The following is a 16,162-nucleotide window of genomic DNA, read 5'->3' on the forward strand; positions in this document are numbered from 1 at the left end:
GAGTTTAAAGCTCTGGGGTTTAAAGTCGTTCCAATAATCAAGAAGCTATAAAGCAATGATATGATCACTAACTGATTATAATTGTTTAGCTATTACATTACACGAATTACCACCAAAGATGAATGCAATTGAAATAGTAACATAATACCTCATTTCGCTTGCTTGTCAAAGTCATTAACCGTGTCCTTCGGGTTCTTGTACCGACCACGTCAAGATGTCGGTCCAAGACCATAAACAACATGTATAAAAGACTAAAGCGAGTACATACCATAAAAAAATCGTTTAAATAAAACTATTTATCAAATATTATTAAACGACAAACCTACAATCACAAATCCACCACACACCATAAGCCAAATGCAAAAAGAAAACTTAAAATTTAAAAATCTGCTTTATTATTACCTCGTCAAACTAAATATATAATTACGACAAAAACATCAATAATGCAAAACATAACAGCTATACTCAACAGTAGCATCGCCGTTCTTGAGATTAATCCACTTTGTCCGAGCCTCAACGTAGCCTCTAGCAAATCGGAAAAGCCCACTTCCTCCAACAATTGGCATTTCTCTAACCTCCGACAACGCCGTATTCCGACCAAGAATCGTAATGGTGCTTCCATTGTACTTCCCTGTCTTAAAAGCAAAGTTCATAGCCATTAGAAAACCCAACTCCTTTTGGGCCGCTCCCGCGTAGAAGCCTTGAGCTTGGCCCAAGACAGTTGAGTTCATCGGAACTCTCGCCGTCAAGGCGTTATCGATCATGGAGATGGCTCCGAAGTAGGAAGTGTTTGTAACTGGTGGTTGAATCATGATGGAGGTTGGGTTTGGACCACTTAAGATGTCGTGCCAATAGACTTTGAAATGGGTTAGCTTCTCTTTCTTGTGGAGCCCGAGAAGCTTCCGATCTATGGTTCTGGCAAAGTTTTCTCCGTCGTCTCCGGTGGAAGAAACGACAGCGAGGAGGAGGATTTGTACGGCTAAGAAGAAAATGAGCTTAGCCATGAGTTTTTCTTTGGCGTCTATGGAGTTGGTTTGTTGATATCAAGTGGTGTATAGAACAAGTTGTGTGATGTTAGTTATATATAGGTCGACATGTTTCTAGAGGAAATGACTTTTTTTTTATTATCAAATTTATGGTTTGTTTAATTTTGTGGGTTGGTTAATAGACATTGACTAGTGAATGGGAAAGCTCTATATATCGTTTTAACAAAAATTAAAATGTAAAATAAGTGAGGAAAGGTTTGAACGAGAAAAAAATGTTGGGATTTGAAAAAAAGAAAAGAAAAGAAAAGAAAAGAAAAAAAAGGCTGGGAAGGTTTGATGTGTATGCATTGTGTGAGAGCACCAGCAACCGTGGATTTTAATCAATCCTTAGACCAAATCCATAGGATTAGTGTAATAAAAAAATAATATTTATGCATAATAGAGGAAGGATTGGGCCGTCGCGACGGTTTAGACCGATCGAATCCTTAGGCACGTGTCTTCTTCTGAGTGGGTGCGTCGGCTATGCGTTTGGATGGGGTAGAAAAAAAAAATCATTTTCCATCGAAACCGAAAAAAAGAAGTTAAGGAGAGAAAGACGATTTACAGGCGATCTCTCTCGATCTCGCTCCCTCGGCTCCAGTTAGGGTAAATCGAAGCTTTAACTCCTAGATTTCTTGATTAAGATCACTCTCCATGTTCTCTGTTCTCTATTAAAGGTTTGGTTGTGTGGTTTCGATTGAATTTAGTTTAATTGAGAAATTAGGGTTTGGAAAAATTTTGGGGATAAATCGTTATTTCTCGTTTTTGGATTGTATCGGTCTCGGATCTCCTCTTTGTGTCTTATACGGATTGAAACAGATTGTAATTTCAATCGATTTGCCGTTTCTTAACTGTTTTCGATTGAAACCAGTGCTCTGAAATACTGAGCAAATACTAGAGCAGAACGAGTGGTGAATCTTCGTTAGGTGGTCATTCATGATCATGTTGGATTTTAATATTCAATCATCTTATAAACTCCTATGTGTAATCTTTATATTTAATCATGTTTTTATTTAGGAATTTTTCTATCTTTATGTTTAATTATTGTTTTTATTTTTAATTGTTATATTTATATGTTTAATTTTTATTTTTTAAGTTTATTTCTAGTATTTTATGTTAAGTTATTCTATTTAATCATTCAATATATAAAAATTATATTTCACTAAACAAAAAAAAAATTATATATTTTTATTCCTAAGGATTCTACTTAGGGTTCACCATTGTACACACATTTTTCATAAGAATCCTTAGCTATTCAAAAAAAAAAAAATGATAATTTATTCTAGGGACTCTACAGTGGTTATCACCATCGTGGATGCTCTGAGGCGTGTGAATTAGGAACTATCATAATCATTGCGTCATCGAGTCGTATGATTTACGGTGAAGTCATACTCAAACTTTTTTTTCATTTTTCGGATTAGAATCAAACTGATACTATCGTATTTGTTAAGAATTAAGAGTATTAGAATCACCGTCCATATAAACCATTTTAAGTTTTTCTATATCAAATGGCGGGTAGATAGCGTCTTAAGCGGCATAAATATATAAAAAATATGTTCACAATATTATTTTATATAAATGTTAACGTTTAAAAATCTATATTATTAAAAAAAAACTATAAAATAGGAATACCCATTAGTTTTATCATTTATTTACATTAGAACGTCATTGAACATATATTTAAGTAAGTTTATTTTTTCCTCATTTAAATAATATATTTAATCATCTAATGTATTTTCTAATTTAAATAATAGATTTCTTTAATCGAATATTAAATATTTTTCAATATTTATTAGTAATAAATAATAAAGTTAAAAACCACATATCATAATAATCAATTTATATAATATATAAGTAAAATATAAAATAATTTATGATATAGTGTGATATAATAAATGATTAAAGTAATACAATTATTCAGAGTATTAAATAAAATTGTTATGTTTTAAAATGTTATATTAACAATTAGTTAATATATTTAAATTTACAAATATATATTCTACCATTTAGTAAAAACAATTTTAAAGTGAAAACAAATATTCACACGGTCATAGGTCAAACTCTAGGAATTAACAATAACAACGTGAGCTAATTTTTATTTAACAAATTTATTTTAATAGAAATTATAATTCTAAATATTTTTATATATTTCATGAAATTATAAAATTTATTTTATTTGTTTTTAAGGGATGCTAAAATTTTAGAATTAGAAAGAATTATGACACAACCCTATACTGTTTTTAATTAGGATAATTGAAATTTATATCAGAATATTTTATTAAAATTTAATTTTAAAATTTTGTTATAACTGCATAATTTAGCTTTTGATCTAAATTTATGAATAGAATGTGCAATTTTTTTTGTGATATACATTTGTGTTTGTGAAAATTAGTTTAAAACATATATTGCAAAACTTTATGGAGTAATAGCAAACAAATATATGAGTTTAAAATTGAATTTATGGTGGAATAACCAAAAAAAGGAAAATTAGATTTTGAGAGAGAGGAGAAGAGAAAGGAAGAGAGAGGGTGAGATTTTAGTTAGATAGTGAATTATGTTTTTTTGTGTTATTGAGCCTAATTTCCCTTTAAAATTCATGAAGTTATCCACAAAAATTATAACAGAAAAAAGAAAGAAAAAAACCATACATGTTGACTATAATATTATTTTGTTTGAAAAAATCATAAAAGTTTAAAAATATGATTAATGTTAAAAATATTTACCATTAACGAAGTAAAAATAAGATTTTACGAATATCAAAATGAAAACAAACATCCGCACCGCGCGGATCAAAATCTAGTTTAAAGTTAAAAGTTAAAACTGATCGATCATAAACTTCAGTCTAGGATTACCTGTCTGTAATCCGGTTTTTCATTAAATGTTCTTAATGGAGTTGAAACTGGTACAAATTTGGTTTAGCTGAACCACCTAGTTATGTCTAATCGGGTTAATTGGGTCGACAATCACTATTTTCAAAAAATAATATGCCCACTATAACTATATATTATTATTTTATACAATTTTTTCTAAAAAAATTGTAAAATTAAAATGTTAGGGAGGAGCATAGACTGGCATATATGGTCATGGCGTCATGGGTGTCATTTTCTTTGAAGTATTTTTCACGCTTTTGCTTTATTCACTTTCTCTTGTTTACTTTGAAAAAGTTTTCATTCCATTCCCTTTTTATATATCACAATATTTTAGTGCCATTCTTAAGATTACCTTTTCTCCAAATTGTGAACCCTTTAATACGCAATTTGAATTTAATTTTTTAAAGCATTTATTAACAAAAGAAAGTATTTCAAAGTATTATTTATGAAAAAGGAAAATTAATGGATTTGTCGTAGTTCACCAACCAGCAACACCAGTATGCAAATAAACGACAATAAAATCGGAAAGGAGATACTTGTATAATTTCTCAACTCAATTCACATACACACGCATGATACATACTTCCATTTACTACTTTGTCTATTTTCGGTTCGGTTCGGATAGTTTCGGATTCGGTTCGATTAAGATAGTAAAACTTGGAACCAGAAAATACCCAGAAAAAATTAGGTTATCATTTGGTTCTGGTACGGGTTTGGGTAGTTTGGATAGTTCGGATAATTCGGGTAAAATATCGGTTATTTAAGGTAAAACATCAAATAATTAGGATGATTTAGATAAAAATTTTGAATATTTGAATTACTTAAGATATTTCGGATAAAACTATTTGGATACTTTCGAATATTTTCGGGTAGTTTGGATACTTTCTAATATTTAAATTATTTTCAACTATTTTTGGATACTTTTAATATATTTTTAAATTAAGAATATATATTTAACTATGTTATATGTATATATAATTGATACTTTTATATATTCGGGTGCCCGTTTGGTTTTCGGTTCGGTTATTTCGGATATAGAAATATAGAAACCGTTCGGATATTTCAGGGTATCAATTCGGTTCTATTTTCGGATATTTCGGTTTTGTTCCGGTTCAGTTCTTCTATTCTAGTTTTTTTTTTGCCCATGCCTATACCTACCTACAGTGTATTCTTGACTTTAGGGGAGTGCTTGACTTCTTCATCAGAAAGCCCATTAGTATGGATGGGCTCAGTCTTCCATTTTTCGGTATCTTGGGCCCACCGTTTACTCTTTTCCGTACATTTTCATATCTTGGTCAACAAAGATTGAAATTAGGCATTGAAGTTTGTTTTTTTTTTTTTACAACGAACGGCTATTCTATTAATCAAACTTAAGGTGGTCACCGGAATAGAACAACTAATAAAGCAAAGAGATCTATGGATAGAAGTTATCAGCTCTATAATGTATATAATTAATCATAAATTTTAAAGGAATTCTATTAATGTGATGATTATCATTATTTAAAATAGTTTATATTGTGATATAAAGTCTTTATTAACCTTAATTAATAGCTAAATTTGTTAATATATAATTCATCATAAATTTAAAACAAATTTAATTTATTTGATAATTGTCATTATATAAAATAGTTTAGATTGTGTTATCTAAATAAATATTTAAATAATAAATTTTTATAAGCTAGATAAATCTTTATATATATAGTGTATATATATTTATGTATACATGAGTTTCTTAAAAAATATTTTACATAAAACGATAATTTTATTATACTAAAAACTTTGTTATATGGAAATTTTTTTGATATTTATTTATTACTAAATATTTTAGATATATGAGTGTTTTCAAGTTTAGTTTACCTACTAAAGTATTTATGTTAAGATGAAAAATTTGGTATATAAAAATATTTATTATTTGATTAATTATTAAATATTTTGAACATAAGAACAATAACTTATTTTAATGGTATTTGAATTGATAATTTATCTATCTATAAATATTTGTAAAATTATTATGTCCGCATGTGCAGATAAAATATCTAGTTTTAGTGGATTTACAAATAAAAAATGTGTTATAAACCTATTAATTTTGAAAATATATTTTATTTATTAATTTAAAATATTAATTAAAATATATTATTTAATTATATATAATTATTTTGTATTTGATTTTATTTTGTATTTTAGACCTTTGAGTAGATTAAAAAATTTTAATATGTCAGATATATAAAATTATTAACCTAAAGAAAGTCTATTATTTTATAATATAAAAATACACTTGTGAATTTAAAAATACTTAAGTTTTGAAAAACTTAGAAATTCTAATATAAATTTGTTGAAATCAAATACATATTTGTGGGAAAATTTCTAGATAGTTTCCCCTTTTTATTTTTATTTTTTCACGTTTGTGAATTAACATATAGCTAAATTTATCAAAGCATGAAGGAATATGTTAAAGAGACGCAATTTCCTTTTTGATGTCTCTTTTCGTGAGATTGACGTAAGATAATAAACACACTCATTAAACACAATCATCATTGCATAAGTGATGCCCTTCGCATGTTTAATATCTAATTTCCAACTCGAGATTTTGATGGTGAATGTAAGCTATAATTTCGATTTCTTAAAAATATTTAACCAACATTTATATGACCATTGACTGATCAAATGATGTGGCCTAAATACATGTTTCAACAAGCTGGAATCGGTGTAAATTTCATGTTGACTTTTGAGCATTGACCTATGAGTTGTACAGACCGAAATTGGTGTAAATCACAAACATTTCACACTATAAATAAAGAGTTGAGTAGGTGCACTCTGGAACTGGAATTACGATTACGATTACGATTATTTCATTTTATTAGACACTTCAAATATGCAAATTCGTATAAAATGATTATTTTGACGACAACAATTTATTATTACCTCCAAAGTCTAGTTCTTTAATTTGTGTACGCTTTCAGAGATGGGTTTGGCTACACTGAATTCAAGCCATGACTAAACCAAAGCGCCAAAGTTACTCTTGACATCTTTTTTTGTTCAAAAAAAAATTGCTCTTGACACTAAATTTCCACTACCGGACAAAAGAGCGCTTCTTCAACGTCTTCAAGGAGCAACAATATTTTTAAAATTTGATCTTAAGTTTGGATTTTGGCAACTTGATATTCATCCTGAAGAAAAGTACAAAACTGCATTCTGTCTACCGAATCGACATCTTCAACGGAACGTCTTACCTTTCGGCCTCAAGACCGCACCATCCATATTCCAACAAGCAATGCTCCGTATATTTAAATCTCCCCACCATACGATATTTATATATATCGAGATATCCATTTATTCTCATCAAACGAGAAGGAACATCCAGTTTCTTCAACAGTTTCAAAGCATTGTCATGCAATATGGAATTATGTTCTCAGCCCGAAAAACGGTTATAACCCAGCCCAACATAGACTTCCTTGGAATGCAAATTAAAAACGACAATTTTTCACCACAAGCCCATTTTGCTACAACACGCATCGATTTTCCTGACGAAAATCTCACAAAACGACAAGTTCAGCATTTCCTTGGCGTAATAAATTTTGTTAGTGACTTTATCCCGCAACTTTCGCAACTGACAAGACCGCTACAGAAGATGCTGGCGAAGAATCCACCGCAATGGAAAAACCGACAAACCGAGGCTGTCAGAAGCCTAAAAGTAGAGGTGCAGAAGCTACCACCTTTAAAGATTTTTTCCAGAAAACACGCTTTTTACAGACTGGCGCGAGTGACAAATATTGGGGACCATGTTATTTGAAGAGATAAATGGGAAAAGTCAAATCTGTGGATACAAAAGTGGACACTTTAAAGATTTCGAACTACATTATCACTCCAAGTTCAAAGAAATACTGGCGATCAAGAAGGCTATTGAGAAGTTCAAGTTTCATCTGATAGGACATACATTTTGCATCGAAATGGATATGTCATCTTTCCCAAAGATGTTACAATTCAAGCAAAAAATAGTCCTACATCAACAATTATTATGATGGAGCGAATGGTTCTCTAAGTACGATTTCAAATCCGTCTATATAAAGGGTAAAAAGAATAATTTCTCTGATATGCTCAGTAGAAACCCGATAAAAGAAATACAAATTATGATGGAGAGCTCTTCTGCAAAGAGTTACTATGACTTTGCATCCAACATGCTCGACGACGCTTATGAGCTTATCAACAATATAGCTCTACATGAACGCCTCCACGATAAAATTTTTTTCTACCAATCTATCATCCTGTCAAAATACATAATCAGCAATCATCTCATTTCGCCAATGGGAATTCACCCCGATTGCGCGTTTGCACATCTCTACAGGATAGAAAATGCCTACATGCCAGAAGAAGTTCTCAGTTTCTTCTGGTACCTTTGTACGATCTACACTATATGTATAATTTTAGATATTCAGTGGAGATACCAGTACATCAACGCTCATCAAGGACAAAAGGATTGCTTCTCAACATTCTTAACATGGCTTGCACCATTATCCATTTGGAGGGGAAAATTGAGAAAATCAGCAAAAGCGACAGGCTTACCGTTTAAAAAGTTAAAGAGTCAAGGAAGTCTTAACCCTTTCTTTAATCCTCAGACGATATACTTCTTTCATCGCCCTGTTCAAATCAACAACAAAAGCGGAAAGATCCATGTGCTACCTACCCTCATTCATCACAACAACTATCAACGAGGAGTTCGACCAGATTTTAACATCAACGACAAGAAAGTTTATGAAGCTTTCATACTCATGCGTTCCGTCTTAACAATGCCAGACAAGCATTTCTCATTCTTTTTGTCCCAAATTGGACTTATTCTCCAAGCGGCTACCAAACGAGCCTTGACGAAGATCTTCAACTTTTATGGAAAAACAAGCAAATCCACCAGCCGTTCCAGAGGTCCCGAAGATGGTAAAGCACGAGCCTCAGTCCCAAGAATACCCGCCATAATACTTTCAAGACTCACGGCTGCCTGATGACTCAATGAATATTGATGAAATCAGGAAAATGTTCAACATTGAAGTCCACGACAATCTGAAAGAACCAGAAGAAGATTACACATGTCCAGACGATCACTTCGGATGTTGCGATAAACACATCATCGAGTTTGAGATAGACCATTAAGTAAGTCATTATTAGTGTTTAATTATGTAAGATAAGTGTGTTAAAAAATAATCAATAATGATGTAAGCTATGATGTAATCGCTGTAGACTTATGTAAGCGTGATGTAAGCGATGATGTAATTGCTGAGGTAAGCACTTATGTCAACGCCTTATCCTCATCTATAAATATGTGTGTATCCCCATTGTGAAATATCATCAAATAATTTCATTAAAAACCTCTCTCTAAGTTTTCATCTCTAATGTTTTTATAAGTTCTCAAGTTTTCCGGACTTTATCACATCTTTGATAAGCTCTGATTTCTATCTTCCATTCGTAAGACGCGATCCTACCAAATGATGTAATTAAGCATAAGCAGCTCTGTCAACACGACTCTGTCAACACAACTTTCGTGGGAAGGTGATTTCCTAACAGTGGTTGAACGAATCGACGGCCGATGGATAGTGTCTATATCGCTCCCTATACCTGGAAATTACCAAGCCTCGTCTATCAACATGACTTTGTCAATACGATCGACCGCTTATCTAACCGTTTGAAGTTTTACAAAAATTAAAATATTCTTGTAAAAACATGGGTATTCTGTTTATAATTTTAACTTTTCTTAAGATAGATGGACTTATTATTATTTTCAATAAGATAGATGGACTTACTTTTATTTTCTTATTATTATTCTACTAATAATAATAATAATAATAATAATAATAAGTCCATCTATCTTATTAAAATAAGAAAATTTTTGAAATTAATTTTGTTCTTGGATATAATTTACGAAAAATGTCATTGCTTCAGCTATTCATATGATTTTTATTAAGAATAAATTAATCGTTATTTACACATTATACCATTGAATAGAGATTATCACACATGAAATTATTTTATTATTTTGATAATATATTTAATTTATGTTGATAATATATTTAATTTTTGATATTTTATATTTTATTATAACAAGGTCCTTTAATTTTTCTTAATTCTTATTAGTTAAATAACTAATTCAGTTTATAATTATTATAAAATATTTAAAATAAATATTAATTCAGTTTTAATTTTAAAATGAAGAATGAAAATTTGATAATTTTTATAGAGAATTATTAAATTAAAAATAAATTAACTGTGAATGGAGTTAAAATTACTAAACAAATTAATACATATCTACAAAAGTAAAACTGTCAACATATCTTATACTTTATATTTATAACAATATATTATCTAAATATGATTAAACATCACGAAAGTTAAAACTGTTAAAAATAATATTTTAGTATTTCAAAGTGTAGATCTAGTACATTTTTACAATAGACAAAGATGTTTATGTTTTCTAAGTAACTTTCAAAGGCTGACCATTCTTCTGGTTAGGGGTGGGCATTTTACCCGATACCCGAACCAGTATCCGAACCTGATCCAAAAAACTCGAACCGAAATCCGAAACGAAATAGCAACGAGTATTGAATTAGAAGAAATTGAATATCCGAACCTGAATGGATATCTGAAGATAACCAAACATATGTATTACTAACCTTATATTTCTAGTTTATATCTCATTTTATTAGAAGTATTTTTATTAATACTACACATACTTTAAGTTCATATAATATATATAAAATTACGGAGGAAATGATTTGCTACTCATTTAAAATGCATGTCAAGTTTTTTGTTTCAAGAATTAACAAAAGTTACATCCGAAATTAAAAAAAAATAACCAAATTAGTGTCTTTTTAGTTTTAAAATGGTATGTCTAAATCTAATAATCATTCAATGTATTAAAAAATAAAAAACCAGTTGAGTGAAAGTTATATTTCAAACACAAAAAATTTGAAAAAATGAAATTTTTTTTTTCTTTCAAAATTTAAATATGCGAACCCAATCCGAAATAATCGAATCCGAACTAAAAATGCCCGAACCCGACCCGAAGTACATAAATACCCGAACGGATTCTACACCTCTATACCGAAATACCTGAAAATCCGAAATACTCGACCCGAACCCGAAAGGGTACCCGAACGTCCACCCCTACTTCTGCTTCCGAAACCATCTTTATCAACTGAGAACAATCTGTTACAAATTTAACAGTAAACTGTCTTAGATTCCTCATACACTCCATTGCCCAAATAATAGCCTCTATCTCCGAGTGAAATGGCGAGTGACTCGTTTTTTTTGTATTCATCGCTCCCATTAGACCATCAAAACCTTCCAGTGTAGTATACCACCTTTGTCCCGAATATACATCCTGATTTTTCCATGATGCATCTATAAAACGCCATCGACCTGGAATAGTCGATACTATCACTTCTACTGGCAATCGAGTTTGCTCGATTCCCCGTGTAAGTGAGATATGCGCCTCAACTGAAAGTAATGACTCTGCTTTTGCTAGTTTAATAGTATCTCTAGGATCAATGTCCAAATTACTCAAAACTTTGTTTGTTTTTTCCTTTCCATATGTACCATAAGATTCGTGCAAATCTGTGGTCTTCCAATTCCGGAGAAACCCTCCAAAATAAAGAATCCATGTTCACAAAAAGTGATTGAGTGGGAAAGTGTTCTGGATTCGAAGGAATTCGTGAGAGTGCCTAAACCTGAACCGCCGGTAGACATTAAAAAAACACATGATTTATGGATTTCTCAGGTGCTCCACATAGTGCACAAATTGTATCCCCTTGTATTCTTCTTTCTCTTAAATTTTTCTTAGCTGCTATACATCTTTATACCAGTAGCCATAAATAAATGTTTCATCTTAGGTGGACAATGAACCTTCCAGCAGAAAGCTTCAGAGGAGAGACCGAAGGACCATACTCTAGTAGCATTCTTTTTATGTCCAGTTACACTCGTTCTACTTGATATCCAGATTTAGCTGTTTAATTCCCACTATTTGTAAAATGCCATCCATCGCGATTTGCTGTCTGAATTCGGCGTATTGGTGGTATACTTTCAATTATTTTCACATCTTAAGGATCCACCAGAGTCTGAATGACCTGTAAATTCCATGTCCTTAATGTTACATTGATGAGAGAATCCACGGTAAGGTCCAGGTAAAAATTATGGTGATTTTTATTTGCTGGTCTCGGGCGAGTGGATGGGAGTCAGGGATCATTTCATACGGAGATAGAAGATCCTGATCCCACTCTTTTGATTAGACCAGAGATTTAGCAGAGACAACATTGCGCAAGCCGTGGGACGATGAGTACGATCTAATTGGTTTGTCTATAAATCTCCAAAATTGCTTCCAAGCATGGCTTTATTAAAATCTGTGAGGTCTTTAAAACTCAAGCCTCCTTCATCCTTGGGGCTACATAGTTTATCCCATAATTTCCAGTGCATACCTCTAGTATTGCCCCCTAGACACCAAAAAAATTGTGCTATTGTACTCGCTAGCTTCTTCATTAACGCTTTGGTATGCGAAAACAAGACATTACATTGTTTGGCAAAACCGTTACCACATATTTTATAATCACTTCCTTTCCCCCTTGGTACAAAATTAAAATTCTATCAATTTACTCTATTATTCAAGCGATCTTGAACAAAACCAAAAACCTGTATTTTTTATCCTCCCAAATTCTCAGGAATCCCCAAGTAAGATTCCATACCGCCTAAATTATGTTTCCCTAAAATGTATGTAGTTCCTGTCTGATGGGTTCTTCAATCTTGTGACCAAATTGAATCGAAGATCTGCTGACCGATACCACTTCGTATTTCTTTAGAATCCAGAGAATTGTTTGACATTCCTCCCTTTGTGCTTTGCAAAGGAAAAGACTATCGTCTGCAAAGAGCAGGTGAGAAATTTGGGGAGATCCCCTTGCAACCTTTATGCACGTCAGTTGTTTCTCTCTCTCCGCCTTTTTAATATTTGATACCAGTGCTTCCGTACACATAATAAATAAATAAATAAATAAATAAAGTGATAAGGATCCCCTGGGGTAGACCTCTCTAAGATTTTGTATTGTTCCGAGGAGATACATTCCATCATTAGTTGTATCCGGTATATGATCAAACCCCATCTTGGACAGAAGCTCTTGTATAAGATTTCACTCAACTCTATCATAAACTTTACTCTTATCCGTTTTATGGCCATAAATTTGTCACGACATGATTTGTTAGTCCTCAAACCATGAAACAACTAAGAGGATATTGTCAGAGATCAACCTTCCAAGCACAAAGGACGATAATGTTTCCGAAATAAGTGAGGGAAGACAAGCCTTTAATCTCTGGAAAAAATAAAGGGAAGACACAAATTAAAGTTCTATAAAATATTTTTTTAATTATATTTAATAATAAGAAAATTTAAATTAATTAAGTTTCAAAAAATACATTTTACAAAAAATTAATAAATTTTCTTAGAAACAAATATTCAGTTATGTCTCAAATATAAAAATAAAAATATTTTATATATTAAATAGATGTCATGATTCATTTTCTATGTGATTTTTATATATTTAAAGCATCCTTTAGTAAATTTATTGAATGTATGTTTTTATTTAAATAATAATAAACTAACAATATTTTTTATTTAACTAAAATTATATATAAATGATGATATTGCACAGAGCTTAAATCCAAAACCTAAGCTTGAAACTATTACACGATTAATTTTTAAAACTAATTCAATATATTATCCATTATAATTTTTTTTTTAACTTAAATATGATTATATATGCTGTAAAGCCTCTATTAATTAACATATCCTCCTTTATGACATAGACCGACTGTTTCATTTAATTTATTAAACCGAATTATAACTCTATAATTGTATATTTTCAAACATTCATATACAATACATAATATAAGATATAAATTAGCAATTCAGCCGACCATTATATTTTCTATATACAAACCGAGAACATTATAATTCATATGAGATAACATTTATAAAATGATGAATCTGATAAGTGTCATATCTTTTAGTCTCTCATGAATGTTAATGACAAAATTGGTACAACCTCTCAATATTTTTTTAGAACCAACAATTCATATGGTCAATATAATCATATAATAAAAAAAGATTGGTTCGTAATCAAAATTTAAAATCAACTATTTCAAGAAATCTATATCAAAATAATCGTAAGACAGATGAACCTTATAATTTCTAAGAAAATTAGTTACAACCGATTTATTTAATCTCTAACAAATCCTTTGCTATCTAGATATTCTAAACATATAGCACAATAATATCTATTCTTTTAACTAAAATTATAACAGAAAATCTAATAAATTAAAATATATCTAGAGATAGTAGTCAAAACCTATAATGAAACTATATATATACCTTTAATTAAAGCTACAAAATACAAAATTCTTACACTTGCACCTATCAACATGTTAATAATTAGAGTTTTTGAACTTTTTTTTGTCAAATGACATGAAATAACATCTATTATAGAGTTAGATAATAACACCAAAATATTAATCATAAATTTAAGAATATAAAAATTAACATTTATATATATGTAAAAATAACATGTGCAGATACATGGATCAAGTTTTAGTTTTTTTTTAAATATAAATAAATGATGTAAAAACTAAGAAGAGTTTTAGTAGACAATGATGCTCAGAAGAAGAAGATTTTTTTATATTTTTATGTGATCGTTTCAACATCATCTGATGATAAATAATGGAAGTTCAAGAAGAAAAGGCCAATTGTGTTTCCGAAATAAGCGAAGGAAAATAAGCTTTTAATCTTTGGCATAAAACCTTAGATATAATCTTATATTCTACGTTACATAAGTTTATAGGTCTGAGCTCTGTCATCCTTATAGCCCTCTCCGTTTTAGGGAATAAACAAATATTTGTAATATTTAACTTTGTATCCATTTTCTCTGAGACAAAAAATTTATTAACCATTTCCAGTAGATCCTTTTTTATTATATGCTAAGAGTGTTAAAAAAACAGAGCCGTCATTTCATCCGGTCCAAGAGATTTTTTTTGGATGCATTATAAACAGGGCTTATCTTATTTAGTCCTCAGGTGCTAGACTGATTAACCGCTGATTCATCTGGGCAGTGATGGTAGGTGTAATCTCGTTAAAAAACCTTCAAATTCAAAGGGAGAAGTTGTCTGAAACAAATCATCAAAATAATCCACTGCAACCTTTTCTACACCTTGTTCCTCAATTATCCAAATTTCATCAGTATCGTAGAGCCCCACAATCCTTTACGAGCATGTCACTGTTTTGTGAGGAAATGATAGAATTTAGTATTCAGATCCCCTGATGTATACTAAATATTACGATTTTTCTATTGCCAAAAATCTTCCTCATTCTTATATGCTTCTTGTAACTTCCTAAATACTTCCAGTATGTCTTCCTGCGTTCTACTATCATCAGTTTGAATATCTTCCGGTGTTTTTTGAAGCTCACTAATTCACTCCTTTCCATATGGTGGATTATTATTTCTCCATGTAGTGATCTCATGACGACAGTTAATAATTTTCTGTACAAATTCCCATGAGTTCTCCGCTGTCGAGTCACCCCAACCTCTCCCAATTGATTCTAACAAACCATCTTGTCCAATCCATCTTTTGTCAAATCGAAATATTCCCCGTTTCCTTGGTACTTTATTCTCAAGATAAGCCACTACTGGCTGATGGTCAGAATCTACCATCCCTAAATATTCTGTATAATAGCATGGAAAAATCGTATGCCAATCTTTGTTTGCTAGTGCTCGGTCCAACCACTACAAGAAAAACTGCATATATCCACATATTAGCAACAAAATTTTTGTGGCTGCAATTCTTAAGCTACAAATAGTCATAAAATAGCAACAAACTAAAATTTGTGGCTTTTTAATAGAATTTTGTGGCTAAAATAGCTACAAACTACCCTTAGTTGCTATTTGAAGAAAACTAACCATGATTAGCCACAAAAAGTTATGTAGTGTTATGAAAGACAGCCAGCCGTAATGTTTGAAAATATAAAAAGATGTGGGGCCCGCTGTACTATTTGCACAGCAAATTTTTTTCTATATATACGAACGTTTTCGTTCATTGTAAAACACACCTCAATCTCTTCTCTCTCTATAATAACAAATTCTCTCTTTCTATATCAGTGTTAAAAATTCTACTGGTATAAAATTTTGTCCTTATTTAAATTCCTGCGATACAATAAAATACCAGTTCTTTTTATAACACGTTATCAGCACGATC

General features: G+C 30.8%; 1 protein-coding gene across 1 annotated transcript; it reads right to left on the reverse strand.

The window, feature by feature from the left end:
* Positions 1-278: 278 nt before the first annotated feature.
* LOC106298311 (dirigent protein 20) lies at positions 279-1,172 on the reverse strand. The gene has a single exon (XM_013734413.1). The coding sequence runs from the start codon at positions 1,002-1,004 to the stop codon at positions 438-440; it is 567 nt and encodes a 188-aa protein (XP_013589867.1). The 5' UTR covers positions 1,005-1,172; the 3' UTR covers positions 279-437.
* Between the last annotated feature and the right edge of the window lie 14,990 nt (positions 1,173-16,162).

The sequence above is a fragment of the Brassica oleracea genome, chromosome C6, assembly GCF_000695525.1.
Source record: "Brassica oleracea var. oleracea cultivar TO1000 chromosome C6, BOL, whole genome shotgun sequence".
Lineage (NCBI taxonomy): Eukaryota > Viridiplantae > Streptophyta > Magnoliopsida > Brassicales > Brassicaceae > Brassica > Brassica oleracea.

Bases quoted from the DNA above. Each gene is read 5' to 3' on its own strand.
- LOC106298311 (XM_013734413.1), bottom strand. From the start codon at position 1,004: ATGGCTAAGCTCATTTTCTTCTTAGCCGTACAAATCCTCCTCCTCGCT.